Source organism: Hippopotamus amphibius, chromosome 3 (genome assembly GCF_030028045.1).
Source record: "Hippopotamus amphibius kiboko isolate mHipAmp2 chromosome 3, mHipAmp2.hap2, whole genome shotgun sequence".
NCBI classification, from domain to species: Eukaryota; Metazoa; Chordata; class Mammalia; order Artiodactyla; family Hippopotamidae; genus Hippopotamus; species Hippopotamus amphibius.
The window spans coordinates 165,083,180-165,106,173 of record NC_080188.1 but is presented as its reverse complement, the minus strand read 5'-3'; the positions used below and the strand labels follow the sequence as shown (position 1 = coordinate 165,106,173).

The following is a 22,994-nucleotide window of genomic DNA, read 5'->3' as shown; positions in this document are numbered from 1 at the left end:
TAATGGAAAGCTGTATTTTTCTCTATCAATGTCTTATCAATAGATTAAACTGTGCTTATTTTAATTAAGACATTTGCAAAGATGACAATCAGTCCCCTATTTAAAATCTTCTCTTTGACTCCTCAGTTGCTCATAAGATAAAACTACACTTTTTATAAGGTACCCGGCTACCTCTTCATCTTCAGACTCCTGATTTTACCCACACACCCTATAACCCAGCAATCCTCATCCTGATCTCCTAACACACTCTATAATTTAAAATACTTTATAAATATCCTTTCTATTATTCTAAAAATTCTATATATTTGATCAGCCTACATAATAAAGATTATTTTAACATGCAAAATGTAGCACAAAGGAAAACAAAGGAAAGTATTTTTTATTGAAATAAAATGTATTTAAATAGATAAATACTCTGGCAATGCTCATACAATATGCATATGTGTTTATGTACATCACCATGAGTTTGACAGCTAAAACGTAGACTGATACAGGAATATGGGATTGATGGGCCACAAAGGCAGCTTTCCATTCTTTGAACGGACCATGGTTTTTCAAGTCATGCTCTTGCCTTTGGCACCCATTAGGTTTGGACTGCCTTTCCTCTATTCTGCCTGCTGTTTAAGCTACAGCTCAGATATTACCTCCTATGTGAATCCTTCCCTAACCCCTCCATGTGCCATCAGTCACTTCTGTTTCTGTGTTCCCATAGCTCGTTGTTTGAAGCTCAAATTAGAGCATGCATCAGACTATGGTATGATTGTTGCTTTCAAGGTATGTCTCCTCCTCTAGAATGGGAACTACCAGAAGGCAATACATATTTTCCACCCACAGATCTCAAGCACAGTGCCTGGCACATAGTTAATGCTCCATAGATGGTATTGAATAAATAAATAATCTCTTCTTTTTAGACTTATGGGCAAGTGATAAAGGAACATATATTTGTGAAGCTGAAAACCAGTTTGGAAAGATCCAGTCCCAAGCAACAATAACAGTGACAGGACTTGGTAAGATCAATTAAGTACTTAGACACCACACCTTTTGAAAACATCAGACTCCTCTTACTACCTTACTTCCCTGTACCACTAAAAAAAAAAAAGTAAATATCTGATTACTACATTAGCCTTCCTCCCCCCACCCTATTTCATATTTCATGATGTTGGAGCTGGAAATAGAGATCATCCTCTTCAAGCTCCTTATCTTTCATTTGAAGAAATGAAGGTCAATTGAATACATTCATTTAAATCTAAGTAGGCATACACACACACACACACTTAGGGTGGTGGTGTTCTTTTCTAGTTCTTTTCTTTACACTTATTAATTTAGTCCACATGGAATTATTTCTGTGTATGTTATGAAGTAAGAATATAATATCTGTTTTTTCCAAGTGGTAAGACATTTGTTTCAATATTTTTACTGAATATTCTCTTCCCACTGAGTAAAATACCCATTTGGTGACATGCTAAATTTATATTCTTCTGTCTATTCCTTGGAATTCTATTTATACACTAGTCCTACATTGTTTAAATTATTTTAGCATTTATTGTGATTTTTAAAACTTTCAGTGCATGTTTCTCATTCATACACATATAAAATTTTCTTTTTGTATCTCCCTTTATTCATCTACATATAAATTTTTCAAGAAGAGTCTCTTAGAGATTTTGCTTTGATTTATGTTGAATTTATTCACTGATTTCTAGAAAAGAGCATGATTCCATTTTTTCTTTACCATTCTGTCTAAGAGACTCCACCTCATTCTATTTGCCTGAGCTGTTATGACAGCCTCCTCACTAATCTCATCCCTTCCACTTCTCCTTTGTCCAGTAAGTTCTCAGATTAATATTTTCTGAAAATGGTTCTGGTGATTCCGCTTTTCTATTTATCAATACTTTCAGTCACTCTCCATATGTCTGTTGAATACTTCGCAAATTTCTTGGTTTGACTTTTCTGGCCTTTCATGCCATAGACTTATTCTTTTTTACTTTCCCTACTTCTATGCTGTTACCTGTCCTCTTGCCATTCCCTCTGCTTAGAAGGGTCCTTTAGCTCTCTCTTCCAATTCGTACCCATGTACATTTAAAATTCTTGTTCTTGAAAACCGAGTTTCTAATAGCATAATTAGTAGTCATCTTTGCCTGTAAAAGAGTTTGCCTTCCTTTGGGTGAAATAGTGTTGACAGTGCCTGTGCTTCCTCTCTGATTTAGTTGCTCCACTCATTGGAATCAGCCCTGCAGTGACCAGTGTAATTGAAGGGCAGCAGCTTACTTTGCCTTGTGTTCTATTGGCTGGAAATCCCATTCCAGAACGTCGGTGGGTTAAGAATTCAGCCGTGGTAAGAACATTTCAAATCCATGCATTCATATTCCTAATTTTGTTGAGTGAGAGGCAATGTATTCCAAACATTGAATTTTCAATGTAATAAATATACAAACATATATTTTCGAAGTGTACCAAAAATTTTCTTCGGTATTAACATGTTTATGCAGTGTATATTTTGAAGTTAATATGATGGAGAAATAGTTAATGGGGTAATTTTTATAACTGCATTAAAAACATACTTGCGTTAAATTCAATGTAACTAGTAAACTCTCTTCAGAATATGTAAAAACTGAAGCAAGTATGAAATTTTTTTCATAGCATTTAAGTATTTTATATCCTTCTTTGCAGGACGTAATAAAATATTCTCATAACATTCTTTCATTTTATATAGTAATCCTTATTACTGTCTTCAAACATTCTTTTATTGTGAACTATTTTAAAATGTGGAACTATTTTGTGTCATTGTTTTTCAATGCGTAACATTTGACTATGAAGGAATGTGAAAAATTTTCACAGTTCTAAGGATTTGTTCTGTAAACATGCTATCTATGGCAATAAATTTTCATCTAGTTCAGAGCATTTTTCCTTCCATTTTCCAGAGTATTTAGACTTACTCTTTTATTGAAGTACCAATTAAAAGTGAATTGACTCCATGAGAAAAGATGTAAAGTTGTTCATATTTGCATAAAAACCTGAGAAAAACAAGTACAGCTCAATAATAAATGCCCTTATAACACAGGATGATATTGTTTGAGCGTTAAAGTACCCTGTGATTGAACAAAATGCCTAAATGGTACAGAGTCCATTAGAGGTGATGATTCTTAACAGAAACTGTTATCAGCCTTATCTTATGCAGTTCCTATATGAAACATTGTTCTCTAATATTATTTGTATATGTCACTGAAAGGGATAGGTGTTGAGACTGTCACATTCTCTCAGCTTGAATGATGCCTGTTTGCCAAAATCAAAATGTCACATCACATGGCTTGCAAGTGGTAATAAAGTCTTTTTGAAAAAGAACAAATTAGGCCAAAAGTAAAAGTAAAATTTGGGTCCTGCACGATAACAAAAATTATGGAAACAAGGAATAAGTGTTGTTTCCATTTCTTTCCCTTTCCCACATGTGCATTACTCTGACAGATGTTCGTGGTGGAATTTTTGGTGGTATATCCGTCACAGGGACATGCAATTCATACTACTCTTTGTAACATTTTATGCTCACCATTTTTCACTTAAGGGTGTTAAAATATTTTGTTATTTTATAAGACATTTAATACCCCAGTTGGAAAAGAAAGCAGATCTGGTTTTGGCTTACACAATATTGCCTTTTTAATTAAAAATGGCTTTTTTTTCCCCTTCAAGTTGATCCAGAATCCTTACATCACTGTACGCAGTGATGGGAGTCTTCATATTGAAAGAGTTCGCCTACAGGATGGAGGCGAGTATACTTGTGTGGCCAGCAATGTTGCTGGAACCATTAACAAAACTACCACTGTGGACGTGCACGGTAAGAGGCACACCCATCATAATTCTTTCCAAACCATGTTCAAAGCTGGGTTCATATCTTTAAATCAAATAACTCTGTTCCTCTAATTATAAGAAGTAGATATCTTTCCTAATTGTTACTCCTAACAAAAAGCCTTATTTCTTGAACAGTATTTACATTGTTAAAGCTGTTTCCAGATTTCCCTTTCCTGTGTACACAAAAGGACATTATTGGGAGATACTAGCTGAGTCTGTCCAAGGGCTTTTGTAAGTGGTTTCTTAATTGATAAAAGTGAACTCAGCTCTCAAAGAGTTATGTTTATAAATACATTTTAATTTCAGGCAAGCTGAATTTATTATACCATCCAAACTGCCTCTTCTTCTCAGATTGTGCAACAAGCACGTACTTACTAATGACCCCTTTGTGTGCTAGCTAGAAATGACCTAACCTTTTCTAAAGGCCACCTCATGTGCTCCAAACAATCTTTTTGCGTGTTAAGTAACTTAAAGGTCACAAATAAATCCAGAAGCTATCTTTTTTCCATTCGTAACTGTTACCAACTTTTTACATCTCAATAAATGAAAGCTTTATCATTTGAGAAATTGTCATGACTATTTTTGTATATTTCCTTTAAAGACTTTGCAACATTGCTTTTCTAAAGTGTGGTAATAAAAACTAGCTCTGTGTACAGAGATGAAAGTAAAACAGAATCTTTATTTTTAGTAGTTGATTCAGTCTTTTTTAGGGCCTGGATTGGAGAATCCAGTAATTTCCAAATTTTGCTTGTTCTGTTGAAATTTTCAGTGGATGCAGGCCATCTTCTTTTTCATGTCTGCTTCTCATTGTCAATAGCCTCTTCCACCTCGTTCAGTCTTATACCAATCTCCACCAACATTATTTGAGATATTCTTGAAAAAATACTAAAGTAACACTAAATTAGTTACAGTCTAAAAGAGTAAATACATAATGCCAGATTGGGTATAGTTGTGTTTCACTATTTTTAAGAAGATCAGTCCATGCACTTCCTGGAGTGTGCTTATGGACTGGTTTGAGAATCTACGGTAGAAATGCATTTATGTCATTTCCCTTTGGCTTCTAGCAACTTCCTAGAATACTGGGTTGAGAAGGATTCTGATATAAATTTTCACTTGGGTGAAAGAATGACATGATTAGTTGTGAAGTCTGCCAGATCCAAGGAGTGTGGAGAAGACAGACAAACCAATGAGGTGGTTTATCAGGATGCAAAAAATTTTAATAATTAAAAGTTAAAAGGTCATTTCACAACATTGTTTCATGCATCTTCGTCCAAAATGAGTAACTGATTTAGTCAATAAGATTAAGAAAAATTAACCCAACCATTTGACATGAACTAAACCAAGCAGCTATTTAGAGGACATTTGAGTTGGATGTGATATAATGTCACAATTTCTCTATACCTCTGTATTTATGTTAATTTCATCACCCTGCCTCTCCACTTTTAAGATTTATTTATCAGAGATATAATAAATATTATTATATTTATTTATATGCACTATTTATTATATCCTGAGATAAACCATAATGGAAAAGAATATAAAAAAGAATATATACGTGTATAACTGAGTCACTTTGCTGTATGGCAGAAATTAACACAACATTGTAAATCAACTATACTTCAGTTAAAGAATTTAAAACTTTATTAAAGGCTCTCAATGAATTCTTAAGAGAATTGAATTATTGGATGCACATATGAGTGCAAATTAAAATGAGAAACCATTTAATTGTCATGTTGATTTACACAGACTGACAATCTGGAAAGAAAAACCTCTTCCATACTTAAATGTTATCAGATTTGAAAACTGTCGCCTAAATTGGACACTTGCCTTTATAGCTGTCAAACTCAATATGCATTTAAGGAAATGACTTATTCCATGTTGCCACAACATGACAGCAAAGTTGAAAGTTGACTATTCCATGATTCTGGAAATTAAATTTCTCTCTTTAGAGAGTAGCCTGACGTTCTCGTCTAGGGTGGGAATTTGCTGCCAATTCTTTAAGAAGATATCTGAAGAATAAGCCCGACCTTAGGAAAATACGTGTATGTAGCAAAGCTAATGTAAGACTTTCAAAAAGGAAGCTTTTGCACAGAGGTCTCTGGTATCTCTTGTTCTGGCAAACTTCTGCTCCAGGGTAGCTGCAACTGGCCTGATTTCATTCATTCTAGAGAAATTGACTTAAAGACAAGAGACACAGTGAGTGCTTGTGCTCTAGTGGGCAGCTCCAGTCTCATCTTTCTGAGGGAAGGAAAGGAAATGCCTGGTATATATTGGGCTTTTATTGTGTTCCTTGCACTGTGTTGGGAACTTTCACATATGGGAGCATCTTTAATCAAATTCTTTATTTTGAGAACATTGAGTATTGATAATTTTTTGTATGCAAGTTGGTTATGATGAATAGATATATACAGAATAGAATGATGAACAGTATTCCCTTTCCTTTTGCTTTCACCCCTATAATGTCAATTCTTTAGCTGCTTTCTAAAGTCAAAAGATATGCCATTCTTAGCGAAAAATATTGACCTAGAATCTTGTATTTTAGACCTTTAAATGTAAACTCCTAAGGCTTTCAAGCTTTACTTTTGAATTCCTTTTAAGAAAACAAATTCTATTTTCAAGGTTAAATTTAGTAGCTCACTAAGTGATTTCTTGTGTATAGGCCAATATTTAATGTATAGTGGTTAAACAGTCCATTTCCCTGGAGGTGAGGTTAAGTCAGCTCACTGCAGCTTAATGGGGTAATGGCCAATGGTGAAAGATGTATATTAAATGTGTAACTCTTAGAATGTAGTTCTAGCCTGAATTTCTAGAAAGTATGGATTTCCTTCAGGAAAATCCATATTTTTGTTTGGAAAATCAACTTATTACACATAATTTACTACTTGATTTTAAGTTTTTATTAAGTTCTTCTGATTGTAACTATTGTATTTACTTTATTACACTCCCTTACAAATTGCCTTACATTTCTAATGGAAAAGGTTGTTTTTGCTAGTTTTCATAAATATTCAGTATATCCTGAAAATGTTCAACTTTAAACTTGAAGGCTAAGTAGAAGGACAGGTGCTCAGATTCTGCATGTTGCTTCCTTTTCCAGTTCTGCCAACCATTCAGCATGGACAGCAGATACTCAGTACTATTGAAGGCATTCCAGTAACTTTACCATGCAAAGCAAGTGGAATTCCCAAACCATCTATCGTCTGGTCCAAGGTAAATGATGCGTTTAGTGATGTTTGTTACTGATATGTGTTGCAACGTTTGAATATTTTTAGTCATACATGGAACTTGTCACTGTACCATAGAACCTTATAGAAAGGAAAACCGATGCAGTCATACCTCTTAGAAGGGACCTTAAGATGTCTTTAGTGCAGTCACCTACTTGATGCTTAAATAAGATTAACACAACAGTGCACACTAATATAGCACATTCTGTGTGCTGGGAAATTTTCTAAGCATGTTGTAGCAGATCCTTTTTTACTTCCTGCCATGTTCCCTAAACCCTTTTGACTTCAGTGAAGCTCTGGTGGACAGCTCCATGGTCTCTGCCAGGGTCACACTTCATGCATGTACCTCGCCGGCTTTGGGGTCTCAGGGCTTTCTCCAACGTCCCACAAGGCCACTCAGCCTGCTGAGTGGTCAGGAAGTGCAGGAATGTTAAATGCCCCATATAAATGCCCCACTTCTCATCCATCAGAAGAATCCTTCTGAGGTGCATCTGTATAGTTTCTCTGAGGGGCCCCGAGCACACTGAGCTTATAAGCCCAGCCACAGAGGAAACCAGGGCAGTGAAACCCTTTATTAGCTTTCCTTCCTTCTTGCCTCACTCCCCAGCCCTCCTCTTCAAGCCTTTGGGAATCACTTTCCAAATAAACTTCCTGACTCCAAATCTTTGTCTTGGACTCTGCTCTTCTAGAAGCCAAAATAAGACACATATATGAACATGTTTATCCCCCTCAATATCCCTCTCTTGAAGTTGTCTGGCTTTTCCTTATATTCTTGCAGTGAGGAAAAACCCATTTCCTGAGGAAGTCCTTTCTATCTTTCCACAGCCATGAAGATGGCATATTTTCTGTAGAGAGAAAGTAATATAAAATGATGGCATAATAATGAAATATGGCATTTGTATAATTAGTGTCACAACCAAAGTATTTTGCCATAACATCAAACTTTATACTTCTAAAAATCTCTGAAATAGAGTGAAGTTGGTTTTGACATCTGTAAATTAAATTGACAGGTTAAGATTTCCGCATCCTAGACACAAAAATATGGTGGTAAAGGTGATCCCCCAAACTGCATAGCGACTGGTACTGAGTAGAAGTTTAATGCATTTTAGGGAAATATAAAAAGGAAATCTTCTTTACAGGATGACCTTTGTGCTGGGATCACATACACAGGTGAAGAGTTTGGGCTCCCAAGCCTGTCTGCCGGGGTTTGAGTTTCCACTTCTGCCGCTGACTGATTCTTTGACCTCGGGCAAGTTACTCTACCAAGCCCCCTGATTTAATACTTTCCTCTGTAAAATAGGGGCTGTGGTAGTTCCTACACATAAGATTGTGAGCATTAGCATAATTAATTCATGTGACGTGCTCAAAACAATTCTTGCGTTAGCATAAACACTCATCCCATCTGCTGCTACCTCATCCCTTCTACTTTTAAGTCGCTCTGGAATGAAGGGGACCTGATTTGATATGAAGAAATGTCACCTTTGCATTACTTGTTTAATTTTTCTGACAAAGAACTTTCTTCAGATCAGCATTCTTTCTGAATCTAGTATTTTCCCCCTTAGAGATTTTTTTCTTCCTCTCTTTCTCTTCCAGACATTAAGTCACTCCTTTATTATCTTAAAAAACACTTTGCTCTGTGTTGTTTTGCAGAAGGGCGAGCTGATTTCCACCAGCAGTGCTAAGTTTTCCGCAGGGGCTGATGGAAGTCTATATGTGGTGTCCCCCGGGGGCGAGGAGAGTGGGGAGTACGTCTGCACTGCCACCAACGCGGCAGGCTCTGCCAAAAGGAAGGTGCAGCTGACCGTCTATGGTGAGAGCCCCCGTGGAGGAATGTTTTTCTTTGACTCTGTCTGTCTGTGCCAAAACTCACGTTCTCTCCCAAATAATGTTACCAGAGGGCTGTACCCCTAGAGTGAACTATTCTCCCAAGTTTATAGTTTTTTACAAAAATGCATTTTTCCTGCCAACCAGCATCTCCTCCATTTAGATTCTGATTTAAAGGGAGAGGAATTGTATAGCCTTTTGGAAGAATTTTATGGTGTTTTCCCAAGGAGTATGCTTATGGCACCCAACCCTCTTTAGAAACACCACTGAGTTAAAACTCCTAGCAAAGCCAAACCTCAGGTATGTCTTGGGTAGTGCTATGCCTTGAGGGGTTACTTTTATAGATGGCAGATTCTAATGTCAGCTGACCTCTTCATTGTATTCTGAAAGGAAGAGCTAAAAAGGAAAACTCTCTAGACATTTTGCTTTAAGCTCTCACAATACATGTTAATGGAAACCTTTAGCTATGGCCTGAAACTTTGGAATAAACAGCATCTTTTTGCAAATTACTGAAGAATATTAGTAGTCCACATTTTAATGTGAATTAAAGTGTGCTTTGTTTTCAATGTACTATTTCCCTTTCAAAACTTGTCTTTATTTTAGTAAGGCCCAGAGTGTTCGGAGATCGAAGGGGATTGTCCCATGATAAGCCTGTTGAGATCTCAGTCCTTGCAGGCGAAGAGGTGACACTTCCATGTGAAGTGAAGAGTTTACCCCCACCCATCATTACCTGGGCCAAAGAAACCCAGCTCATCTCACCATTCTCTCCAAGGTAGGAGACCTGGGATGAATCGAAACATGTGAAACATAACTTTTGGGACAGATGGCTATACTTGTTCAGGTTTTCAAATGTCTAAAAAAAAAAACCAAAAACCACCTTTTGAATCTGAGATAATTTACATGTACATTTAGTCCTACAGAAAATATATATACCTTCTAAATGATTCTTTAATAGCAGAAATGCCGACACCCAGCTTTGATATAATTTCCCATTGGTGCATTCTACAAGGTAGTTATGAAAATGGAATGGATTTATATGTAGATTCTTGTTAGCACAAAGTGCATATTTTACATAAAATTCTATTAATCCCACAGGACAAATAAAATACAATAGGTTCTCTGATATCTAGGATTTGACTTTCATTAGATGACTCTGTAAAAATCTTCTTGATTAAACTTAAACCCTTATACAAATAAAGGCTCACTGAAACAATATATTTGATAGGCTGACATGGAAAGCAGAATGCCAGAGCCTTTAAGAGCACAACCTTTGTTGCCATGCAGGTGTGAGTTTAAATTTACCTCCACCACTTAAAGCTTACCTGAAACTTTTGGCACTTTGTTCAGTGGGCCTCTGTGAACCCCAGATTTCTTGTTTATAAAATGCGGATAATACCTGCCTTCTTTTTTTTTAATTTTTTTTTATTTTTTAATTTTTTTTATTTTAAGCTCTTTATTGGAATATAATTGCTTTACACTCTTGTGCCAGTTTTTGAGGTACACCAAAGTCAGTCAGCTGTATTTATACATATATCCCCATATCCCCTCCCTCCTACGACTCCCTCCCACCCTCCCTATCCTGGCCCTCTAAGACATCACCCATCATCAAGTTGATCTCCCTTTGTTATACAGCAACTTCCCACTAGCTATCTATTTTACATTTGGTAGTGTATATATGTCTATGCTACTCTCCCACTTCATCCAGCTTCTCCTTCACCGCCTTCCCCAACCCCGTGTCCTCAAGTCTGTTCTCTACATCTGCATCTTTATTCTTGTCCTGTCACTGGGTTCATCAGTACCATTTTTTAAGATTCCATATATATGAGTTAGCATACGGTATTTATTTTTCTCTTTCTGGCTTACTTCACTCTGTATGACAGTCTCTAGGTCTATCCACCTCATACAAATAGCCCAATTTCATTCCTTTTTATGGCTGAGTAATATTCTATTGTATATATGTGCCACATCTTCTTTATCCATTCATCTGTTGATGGGCATTTAGGTTGCTTCCATGTCCTGACTATTGTAAATAGTGCTGCAATGAACGTTATGGTACATGTTTCTTTTTGGATGATGGTTTTCTCTGGGTTTATGCCCGGTAGTGGGATTGTTGGATCATATGGTAGTTCCATTTTTAGTTTTTTAAGGAACCTCCAAACTGTTTTCCATAGTGGCTGTACCAACTTACATTCCCACCAACAGTGCAGGAGGGTTCCCCTAACTGCCTTCTTAAGGGGGGCAATCCTGATTTACCTTCCACCAACAGAATATAGGTGTACCTGTTGCCATGTTATAATCATTGCGTGGTGTTGACTGACTTAAATTTTTTGCCATTCATATGAATGTGAAATGGTATCTTACAACTGTCTTACTTTTCACATGACTGAATTCCAGCGATCCTGGAATGCTTTTTTTTTGTTTGTTGGCCATTTGTGTTATCTGTGAATTGCCTCTTTAAACCTGCTGCCATGTTCTGGTGTTCTCAACTTGTTTCTCAAATTGAGTGTAGAAATTTGGTTTTGTTCTTAATAACAGTCCTTTGTTCTCTGTGTTGAAAATATCTTCTCTCAGTCTACTCCTAGCCTTTCAAGTTAATTTATGTATGGTGTCTTTGTGTACAGAATTTAAAATTTTGCATACAGCTCAAGGTGTTAATCTATTATTTTTTTAGATTTGTACTTTAGGAAGATCATAAACAGAACTCCAATGTTTTATTGCAATATTTTAAGTTCGTTTTCACATTTTGGATTTTAGTATCTGAATTTTTATTTTGTGTATAATATTAGGTAGTGCTCTAATTTTATTTATTTGTTTTTCTTGTGTAGAGAGCCACTTGCCCAACACCATTTTTAAATAGTCAGTCCTTTCCTGACTTTTTGTAACATCACCTTTTGCGTTGCATATTATATGTTGAGTTCTCATATATGCTTAAGTCTTTTGGTGGGGATGGTCCTCCATCTTTATTTCTCCATTTGTCTGTTCGGGGCCAATGGGACACTTTATTTGTCTCAGCTTATAAGAAATCTTGATAGTAAGTAGGTCTGTTTGCCCCTCTCCCTCTTAAGGCTATTTTATTTAGTACAGTTCACATAATGACATTTTTATATGTTGATCTGGTTTATCTAACTATGTAAGAGGAATATATTGAATATATATTTGAGAATTGCATATGTACCTTCTTTCGCCTTTATTTTAGCACACTAAATTTTTTAATGAAGCATTGTAGAAGAAAGCAATAATGTGTTCAAAGTATATTTAAAGTTTATTAAAACATACATTTGTTTTGTAAAGCTACATCTTAGTAAAGCAGAGAGAGATACAATTATTTGATGATGTCAGACACTTAGATTAGATTTAAATATAAAAGAAAACTGATTTGGTATTTGTAAGAACATCATACAGAATACACAAGATAATTATGATAATTATGAAAATTTCTGACTTTTAAGGTATATAGAAATGACATTATAGATGGGGGAATGGTTTCAAAACCTGCTTGCAGAGTAGTAATTTCACATTGAATTGCAGCTGTATAGGGGATATTTGAATCCTCATACTTCATGGTCTACTCTGTGGTTTCTTTCTTTTAGACACGTGTTCCTCCCCTCTGGTTCAATGAAGATCACTGAGACCCGCGTTTCAGATAGTGGGATGTATCTTTGCGTTGCCACAAATATTGCTGGGAATGTGACTCAGTCTGTTAAATTAAATGTTCATGGTGAGTTTTGAAATGAAGGCATATGCTCTCTGTGGCCTGGCCACAGGGAAACATATTGTCCCAGTTTCTCTGGTAGTTAACCTCAAATTGTATAGAGAGTAACTACAGAAAAAATTTCTAAAATATGAGACTTGTGATTTTCTTTCATTTACTCTGAAAACTTTATGTGCCATCTATAAACAACTTTCCCCTTTTTCTTCTAGAGAACAGTATTAAAATTTTGGATCTCAGTTTTACTAGATGACCACAATCACTTATGACTATTGTTAATATACCGTAAAAAAAAGAAATGTGTTTAGACCAGTGGCTTTTTGTAGAAGTGAATGTGAATGCTCAAGGAAGAATCCAGTTGCACTTAAATGGTCATTTTCAATGTTTATAGAGCTCAGCCACTGAAAACATTCTGCTCCTGGGATTCTTTAACTACTTTAAAATTCTCTGGGTAGTCTGCTTTCTTTCCTCAGTTTGCCACAGTCTATCTGTTGATAATTACTCATTCATTCAGCACATGCTTAGTGAGCACATACTCTAAGCCATGCATTCAAATATCAGAAGAAATTTTCTCAAATAGTTTTGACCTGATTTCACCCTCAGATCAATCACTACAGTAGTGTCCTCTTGACTGTGGGATATGAAATTCAATGAGAGTTGTTATTTAGTAGCTCTAGGGCATTAGTCATATTACCTACGCTTTTTTATATTTAATTTTCTCTTTCATAAAATAATGATAATAATACAGACATATCTTGGAGATATTACGGTTTTAGTTCCAGACCATCTCAATTAAACAAATACGGGAATAAAGTACGTCATGCAAATTTTTTTGATTTCCTGGTGCCTATAAAAATCATGTTTTCACTATACTGTAGTCCATTAAGTGTGCAATAGCATTATGTCTTTAAAAATAATGTACATACCTCAATTTAAAGATACTTTATAGCTAAAAAATGCTAACCATCATTTGACAGTGTAGGGTTGCCATAAAACTTCAATTTGTAAAAACTGCAAATATCTGTGAAGTGCAATGAAGCAAATCACAGTAAAGTAAAATAAAAGTGTGCCTGTACTATCAAACTTAAAAGATTGTAAGTGAAAACCTTTAGAATATATTGGTTAAATATTAAGTTTTAACAAAAGGACAGAGGAATGGGGTTTATTAGGGATATAAAGTATAAATTCTAATTGTATTCTCAGGAGTCAACTTGATTCTATAGTTCATAATGCATGTATGTGGAACCTGATACTACTTGCCAGTGTTTTGATAAATTATCTCATTTAAATTTCTGAAGGAAGGTAGATAAAGGGAAATAATAGAAGCTTTATCTTGATTTTCTTCTTTGAAATTAACGAAAGCTTTGATTAGAAATATTTCTTACTGTCTGGCTAAATCTTCCACAAAGAGAACAAAAACCAAGAATACATGGAGAGAAATGCTTTTTGTTTTACTCTCTTGTATGATAGAAATTGACTGGATTGCCATTTAAGAGGGCTTTAAACCTTAAGTTATTTATATAAGAAATCTGACATCATTATGTGCTTGCTTTTCCTCAAGTTTGGAATGAGGAGTTTTATATTCATTATTTCCCATAATCCTTGCAGTGTATTGGTATTGAAGAGGTTATTTCGCCTGGATTATCCAGGAAACAGGCCTCAGGAAATTTACTGAATTGCCCTAAATCACACAGCTAGTAAGTGGCCTGAGCCGGAGTCCAAGTCCTGAGATTATTCCACTTTCTCATGCTGCCTCTTGGTGAGGAAGTCTCATTTAAAGTGAGAAAAGGAAAGAATGTTTTTTAAAAAAATTGGATTATTAATACTCAGTCATTGTTTCCAGTGCCTCCAAAGATACAGCGTGGCCCTAAAGTTATGAAAGTCCAAGTTGGTCAAAGAGTGGACATTCCATGCAGTGCTCAAGGGATGCCTCTTCCTGTAATCACCTGGTTTAAAGGTGGAAGCGCCGTGCTGGTTGATGGACCGCAGCACATAAGTCACCCAGATGGCACGTTCAGCATCAACCAAGCAGCACTCTCAGATGCTGGCATGTATACGTGTATTGCCACTAACATAGCAGGCAGTGATGAGACGGAGATAACACTACACGTCCAAGGTGATTTTTGGCCTAGGAAAATATATGCATGTTGGGGATGGGGAGTGGGGGAGAAACCCTGGAGTCTATACAGAATATATAGCCTTGTATGGTCCTGGATCACTTTCAGAAGATTTCTGTATAATTTTTATGACTATCTAGTTAACTTTGAAAGGAGAATGATTCCATAAAGAAATGAAACTATACGTTATTAAACTGTTTACCTTTGAAAATGGAGTTACCATAAATGATGTAGATAGTGGAAACAATCCTAGATAAGTAACCCCACTCACTATTTTTGGTTTAGAAGACATTGTGGGCAGAGTGGGTTGGAGCAGGATTTACCTCATAGTGCTACGTTGCACTCAATATTAATCCATAGAAAGTGGAGGTCCACTGTTCCCTCAAATGATGTTGGCCTTATTTTGAGGGTTTAAAGATGAATCTTTGGGGATTTCCCCAGCTGTCCAGTGGTTAGGACTGTGCTTCCACGGCCGGGGGCATGGGTTCGATCCCTTGTTGGGGGAACTAAGATCCTATATGGCGTGGCCAAAAAAAAAAAAAAAAAGATCAATCTTTATTCCTTCAAACAACACGTGTTTATCAAGTTCCTGCCAGGTGTCTGCCGTGATATGGCCAGTGGGGAGAAAATAGTGACAAAGGTAAAGCACCTGCTCTCGTGAGCAGTTCTGTAAGCAGGTAGAAAGCAAGCAAGCAAAGAAGCAGGAAATACAGGTCATGGGCTGTGCTATGTAGAAAATTAAAATAGGATGATTCTCCCAGCAGTTGGCTACTTTAGATTGAATTCTCATGTAGGACTTCTCTGAGGAGGTGATATTTATAGTGAAATCTTGTTGACTGGAAGGAACCAGCCATGTCCAATCAAGAGGAAAAGCATTCCTGTCAAAGAGAATACCAGTGCAGAGATAGGAAAAGAGAAGCAGGTGTCATACTTACCCTCAGAGAAGTTCGATATTGCCCAAGGAAAACCTGTGGTAATGCATTTATTTTTCTAATAGAACCACCTACACTGGAAGATGTAAAGCCTCCATATAACACTCCATTCCAGGAAAGAGTGGCCAATCAACGCATTGCATTTCCATGTCCTGCAAAAGGTGTGTCATACTTGGACATATGGGCATTGGCGTAATGTTGTATTGTTCCAGAATTCTATATTGAACCCCAAATATCATAAAATTCTACTTGTTATAACATACTGGCATAATGGAAACTAATCTCTCTTTCAAATAACAACTCTGCGAACAGATATTTTCCCCTTCCAGGTGTTTTATTTCCTTCGTTAAAGGAGTACCTTCTGTTCTTTCAAACTTGCCTCACCTAGTGTGTTTTCCAGGTCATTCATGCACCTTCCTCTTACTTCTTAGGTCATTCTATTTTTTGACAGGATTTCTCTTTAAAATGTGACAGGTAGGGCTATTCACAATTTTGCATATTTATCTCAGTCAAGGGTATATATTAGGGCAATCCCCTTGTGTGTTCTGGACGCTTCTTTTCTGAAAACCTCTTTCTAGATTTACCCTCCACTGGTAATTCTGGAGCTAGGTTGTAACTTGGCTCTCTGATGCTTGTCCAAACTCCTTCTCTTCCTGAATTTCTGGGCTTTCTATCCTACCATGTTTCCTGGCAGAAGATTGTTATTCTCTCTCCTGCAGAGGATGTGAGAAAGGCACTGTCACTGTCACCTTACTCTAGGTGCCCAGTAGATGGTTAAGAAGGTCCTTTCTTTCACATATGGGTCTGTGGCAGTTCTGGGAAAGACCAAGCAGTATTCTTTCTATGACCTCCTGGAGGGGTCCATGCGGCTAGTAACATTAGTGCTCCCACACGTTCCTCTTGGCAGTTGTTCCTGGAGTCAGTGGCAGTTGAAGGTCCTTAAGGCTGTCTCTGTTACTGTAGCAAGATTTTGCATCTCTTAACATCATTAAAAGAAAGACAACGTTAACAAGATTTTCAGATATCTAAAGAATTGTCAGTAACCATTCCCAGAGCCAGTGGGGAGGGAGGCAAAGCCCGGAGAAGGGTTCTTGAGAAAGGTTAAGTGCAGGTACGTTCAGTGGCTGCTCACTACCGATGCAGCCCTGCCAGTGGCACTGTTGCTCCGTACTCTCCACAGAATCCCTGACTCCCAAGCTGGCTTGAACTGCCGTTTTCCATTTTGAAATACCACCTCTTCCTCGTGCCCTGTTTTCACCTGGGATTGAATTCTTGAGGTCATTTAAAATGTTATATGCCTTTTCATTTCTTTGCTATGAATTTCGTCCTGACCATGTTGTTCTACCATTTAGAAAGTAAAGATAATATAATTTCTTTCTTGTGTTTGTTCATTTACTTTTTCTTTTATTAACTTAACAAAGATTGAGAAGTTTGAGAAGCTCAGAAAGGAATGAGTAGGATTTAAGGAAGTGATTATAACCCCTGTTTTTCCCTGACGACATGAACAATTGCAGTCCATCAGTTTTATCTTCTCTTCCTCATCGGTCAGCATCTTACTGTGAGGACAGTGAAATAGGCCAGTATTTTTGTTTTATTTTTTCCCATAAATACAGTCATTTTTATTGTTCATAGTCATTCATAGGCAATCACAGTCATTCTTATAATTCCTTAGCTCAATTTGAGTTTAACCTTAATGGCATATTCTACGTATCCTGCCATTCTTTTGTACTTGTCTTTGATATAGGACCATTCTTTAATATTTTTATTATGCTTTAACATAAAATTATTAGCCACGTCTTATACAATTATATTAATTTTATTTAATGTTCTCTATTTTTATTTTTATAGGGATTAAGTAAAATGTGAAAGTACTTAGAATAGTGCCTGGCACATTGTTTGCTAAATAAATATACTCTTATTATAGAGTTACTGTTTGTCTCTTTCCAGATTATGCTTTTGGCTCCATTATGCATTTTAAGATGGTTCTTATCACTTTTATTCATGAGTATATAATTTCCGTTTACTCTGTTGGTCATAAATAAATCCAGGAAAGCAAGGCTGCTCACTGCTTTCTCAACTTTCTTTTCAGTATAAAAAGTCAAGAACTGATCTATTGCCCTCTGTTTAACAGAATGGAATCCCCAGAAGATGTGTGGATAGTAGAATTCCCTCATCTCTGCTTTATCGGGCCTGTTTAAAATGTGAATTATGAAGCATCATTTCTGTACATCGTTTATGTACTCTGAGCAATCTTCATGTATATTTCTCTGATAGTATCTTATTTTTGCTCTTCCTTTATTGTCACCCCAGAACTCTCCCCATTTCTAGTCCATTTAATTAATATAGCTTTTTTCCCCACTAGCGCCTTGAACTCATTCAAGAAAATGCTTTGCTTTGCTTGCTATCGTCTGCATGTCTCGATAAAAACAGCTTTGATCAATTCTACACAGCAGACCATATATCTTTTAAGACTGATCAGGAATAAGAGGTATTAAATACCATGATCTCATCAAAATCCCATGCCAGGGACAGTGTCTTCAAAGTAGCATAGCAAAGTATCATAGTTACAAAGTAACATAGTACATGTTATAATCATAACAAATTTTATTTCTCCTCAAGATATTTGATATTTAATAGTGATTTCTAATTTTGTCGTAAAATATCACAAAGCTTTAATTTCTTATTTAGGTACCCCCAAACCAACCATCAAATGGTTGCGGAATGGTAGAGAGCTGACCGGCAGAGAGCCTGGTATTTCTATATTAGAAGATGGCACCTTGTTGGTTATTGCTTCTGTGACACCATATGACAATGGGGAGTACATTTGTGTGGCAGTCAATGAAGCTGGAACCACAGAAAGAAACTATAACCTCAAAGTCTATGGTAAATACAGATTAAAATGCTAAAATCATGTAACCGAATGTATGACATTTTCAAATTCTTTTATATGTAAGTTCTTCTTTCAGTGTAGTATTATGTAATATTTATGTGAATAGACACGTTATCAACCAGAATGCAGTGGTCTAACTGCATTTATTGATTGATTGGATTTAAAATTCTGTATGATTTTTTTATGGTGATCTTATACCATTGAGAATTCAAAGGGCAGAAAAAGATAACATAGTTCAACGTCTCCAGGACCTGAGTTAAGCTGTCTACTTACCCTCGCTATGGGCAAGACAAGTTGTTAGGTGTATGTGTGTGATTCTTCCCAGAGATATTTTCTGCAGAAATGAAGAAATACAAATATATATTTCACCCTCTTTCTTATATATGAAAACACTTGTAGTAGACCGTTATATCTGTTGCTCCGTACCTCGCCTATTTCATTAAACCCTCTACCTCGGGGATTATTCAATGCTCCTAACTTTCATTGATGCCTACCTAGCACCCCACTGCACCACAATTTACTTAACCTTCTTCTGTTAATGATGAGCATTGAGTTTGGTACCATTTGTTTACTATTTCACGTAATATTTCAATGAAAATCATGTATATGTGGCACTTTGCATGTCAAAGGATATGTACATTTTAAAATTTGATGGCTGTTGGCTTCCCTAAACATGGGGCAATATCCACTCTCATCAGCAAAGTAGTCCCACATACCTTGAGACTCTAGCAGTTTGCATTTTGAGTGGTATGTGAAATAAACAGATCCTCCCTTAAATTTATCTTAATTCAAAACTCTGAAATAATAAAGTAAAAATTCAATGAGTTGCTTATAAGTATATTGATCAAGACTCTTCATTTCCCAATAAAAGCTGTGCTTAAGTATGACCAGCCTTTCTAGCTATCAGTTATCTCAGAATTTGCTTTCTAAAGTCCTTTGTAAAGAAACTTTATATATAATATTTATTTATCTAACTACAACTTCCTCACTTTCTGCAGTTCCTCCAGTAATTAAAGATAAAGAACAAGTAACAAATGTGTCTGTGTTGGTCAACCAGCTGACCAGTCTCTTTTGTGAAGTTGAAGGTACTCCATCGCCCATCATTATGTGGTATAAAGATGATGTGCAGGTAAGTGGAGACATCCAAATATGTATGGGTCCTTGCCTCTCCCTCTGAAATAAATCATTCAAATGTGACTTTCTTACTAATATGAAAATTTTACTTCAGATTTTAATTATGCATTTTTATTAGGATTAGAAATAACACTGACCCTTTTGGCCTTCAAAGGTGACTGAAAGCAGCACTATTCAGATTGTGAACAATGGGAAGATATTAAAGCTCTTCAAAGCCACTCCAGAGGATGTGGGAAGATATTCCTGCAAAGCAGTTAATATTGCAGGCACTTCTCAAAAGTATTTTAACATCGATGTGCTAGGTAAGGAAAACATTCTTTTAAAAAACTACAGTTCAGATGCATTTCTTAGATAAGATAGCACTGATTATATTAAAGAGTAAAGAGATGAAAAATAAATTGATAGGAGAAACATCGTTCATTTTACTCTTATTATTTTTGTCTTTAATATTGGTTAATCAGAACCATATAATACAGAAGTTTATTGGTATTTGTTATTTCTCATATAGCGATGTCTGTGGGTACTTGGTACTGTTCTTGTACATAAAATACTAAATTACTGCTCTTGTCAGGTTTTCCAGTGAGGTCGTCAGGAAATTCTTTGGGAAGTAACTATGCAGGGTGATGCAGAGTAAAATTCATTCATGTTGCCAGCATCCCCTGAAGCTGCTAGGTTGTACCTGAACTGAGGAAGGTGGCAAATGCCCCCTCCCCTGCATTCTAATTCATTTCTATAACTAAATGACCTCAGCCCTGATTCCAGTTAAGTGAGAAGAATTCTGAGAACGGATAGCAGCTGTAATAAATTGGGGTTTAAGGTATTTAAAATGTTTTAATCAGAAATTAAAATTTTTATAAGTTTAGTTTGTGAAATTTGCTGATGAAAGTTTACTTTGTGATAAAATGAGATCCTTCCTTTTCTGTATTTTGCTCATGAAAAGGGCATCTGATTTGTAAGTCTGGAGTGGAACTGAGGTCTGGGAGTGATGCTGCATTAGAATTAGGATTCATAAACTGCTCTAACATGAAAGTTCTCTGTCTCATAAGTCTTCTCAGAGCCTGAAGTACTTTGCATTTCCTCTACCAAAATTACCATTATTATATTTAAGTATAGGTTATAAAAACGAAGCAATCGTTTCTATCATTAGTCTCATTGGCGTTATTTCTCTTGGCACTCGTTTACTCTCATGACTCTGACTGCTCTCTGTGCACTGATGACTCCCACATTTTTATCTTCAACTCAGACTTCTTCCCTGAGCTCTCAGGTGGTATGTCTAATTGCCACAGTGTCTTGGCTTGAATATCTTAGTGGCATAGAAAACAGAAAGGTCTCAGTAAATGTCTGTTCTGGTCACCTTCAGTGACCCCCCCCCCCCCATCATAGTGGCCAGTACCTCCATCCATCCACTTGCTTCTGTCACAACCTGGTACTCATTCTTCCTACCTCCCTCTCCCTGGTCCTGTAAATCTGTCTACATCCTGTTAAGTTTGCTTCTTAATTCCATGTTAATTATAATTTATAAGCTGAATTAATGTAATGGCCTCCTATCTACTCCCCTTCATCCATTCTTTGCCACTGGAATCTGATCTTCATTCAGAAGCAAGTGTGGTCTTAAAACAAATTTGATCACACTCCTCCCCTACGGAAACCCTTTGGTGGCTGATCATTGCTCTGAAGATTAAGATCAAACACCATAACATGATGTGAAGGGGGAGGATTCGAAGACCAGGGAAGTTTATGGGAGCTCTTTAATATGGTTTATAATTCTGAGAATAAACACTAGCACAGTCTTTTCACATCATTTCTCATATCCAATTTTAGCATAGGAGCCCTTTAAAAGAGACAAGGGTAATATATTTCAAACAGCACTATGGTATAATATGTAGAATTTGAACATTATAAGATTGTCATTAACTATGTCATTCATTATCTAAAATGTAGAGCGGTGGTAAATTTCATCATATGATCTTCACCGCTCATTTATATTCTAAACTCCTTTTGTACCTTGATTTAATACTCCTCAAAATGAGTTCTTTACTACCATAATTCTTCCAAGTAATTGTCCTGCTATCAAATCTTTCATCAGTGTGTTCCTATATTTAAATTTGACATTCGGGCCCACAGAAGTGATATGAAAAGGGATTATTGTATGATATATTATTTTTAACATTAAGATCTTTTTGAAATATTGCAGAAATCATTATCTGCTCTCCCCCTCTCCACTGTTTGCTAAGTCATAGATTTTCATGATAAAATGTCTTTGTTCAAGTCCCACCCACCATAATAGGTGCCAGCTCCCCGAGTGAAGTCTCAGTTGTCCTCAACCAGGATACCACCCTTGAATGCCAGGTCACAGGCACTCCCTTTCCCATTATTCACTGGTTCAAAGATGGCAAGTGAGTACCTTTTCTGTATTTGTTGCAAGGATCCAATTGTTTGGAAATAAATGTGGGTTTTCTCCTTCAATTATCTTACCACACAGAGTACTATTAAATGAACATGAAGGAAAAACAATATTGTGCAAAAATGGTCTTGAATTTATGAATTATTAGACTTCGTAAATGCTGGGAGTTTATTGTAGAAACATAGAAGACCTCACATTTGTTCTACATTAAATATACACTAAGGGCTAAGAATGAAAAATGAAAAATGCAAGATGCAAATACAGGGATAATTTTGTCTTTACATGGAACTTTTTGAATTATTACAAAAGAAAATTTGCTTATGACAGCAAGGTGAATACTTAAGCCAGTTTAATATGTGGGTAAAAAGGACCAACCACAAACAAGCAATTAGATTACGTAGAGGAGTGTCAATAAGAATTTCATTTGGGATATCTCAGATTGGAGGAATAGAGGTTTAAGTTTCTTTGGGATAAATTAAAAGTTAATACCATTGAAGTTAAATTCTGACTACAAGAAAAGAAAAACAGGAAAATGAGTCCAATAAAATGTATGTATCTCTATGTGAAAAAATAACAAGCTATTAGATGTTTTTCTTAGCCCTTGCGTATTATTAAAATTTCTGAAAGCAAGTGTCTAAGACCTAAGTAGCAAAGAGTAAAGGTTTGCAGTGTATAAAATAAAATAAAGGATTATATAAAAACTTTTTATATGTCAATAAGAAAAACAAACAGAAAAATGTATATAAATGAGGCAATTTAAAAGGTTGTATTTAAGCAATAAACATATTAAAGATGCTTACCTTCAGTCATTTCGAGAAGGTAAGCAAAAATAATGTGATCTTGTTTTTTACAGATCATTTTGGCAAAAAAAATGTAGAGGTTTGAAAAATATCAGGTGTTGGCTTAGCATATGGGAAATCAGG

At 36.1% G+C, this 22,994-nt stretch overlaps 1 protein-coding gene across 1 annotated transcript in view; it reads left to right on the top strand.

The window, feature by feature from the left end:
- HMCN1 (hemicentin 1) overlaps positions 1 to 22,994 on the top strand; it is a 460,484-nt gene that overhangs the window by 226,194 nt on the left and 211,296 nt on the right. The window contains exons 17-29 of the mRNA XM_057725744.1: positions 912 to 1,007; positions 2,205 to 2,332; positions 3,682 to 3,826; positions 6,935 to 7,047; positions 8,712 to 8,871; positions 9,489 to 9,657; positions 12,476 to 12,603; positions 14,438 to 14,710; positions 15,709 to 15,804; positions 18,332 to 18,526; positions 19,532 to 19,662; positions 19,822 to 19,969; positions 21,937 to 22,063. Coding sequence (XP_057581727.1) covers positions 912 to 1,007; positions 2,205 to 2,332; positions 3,682 to 3,826; positions 6,935 to 7,047; positions 8,712 to 8,871; positions 9,489 to 9,657; positions 12,476 to 12,603; positions 14,438 to 14,710; positions 15,709 to 15,804; positions 18,332 to 18,526; positions 19,532 to 19,662; positions 19,822 to 19,969; positions 21,937 to 22,063 — 1,909 coding nt within the window. The remainder of the gene's footprint in view (positions 1 to 911; positions 1,008 to 2,204; positions 2,333 to 3,681; positions 3,827 to 6,934; positions 7,048 to 8,711; positions 8,872 to 9,488; positions 9,658 to 12,475; positions 12,604 to 14,437; positions 14,711 to 15,708; positions 15,805 to 18,331; positions 18,527 to 19,531; positions 19,663 to 19,821; positions 19,970 to 21,936; positions 22,064 to 22,994) is intronic.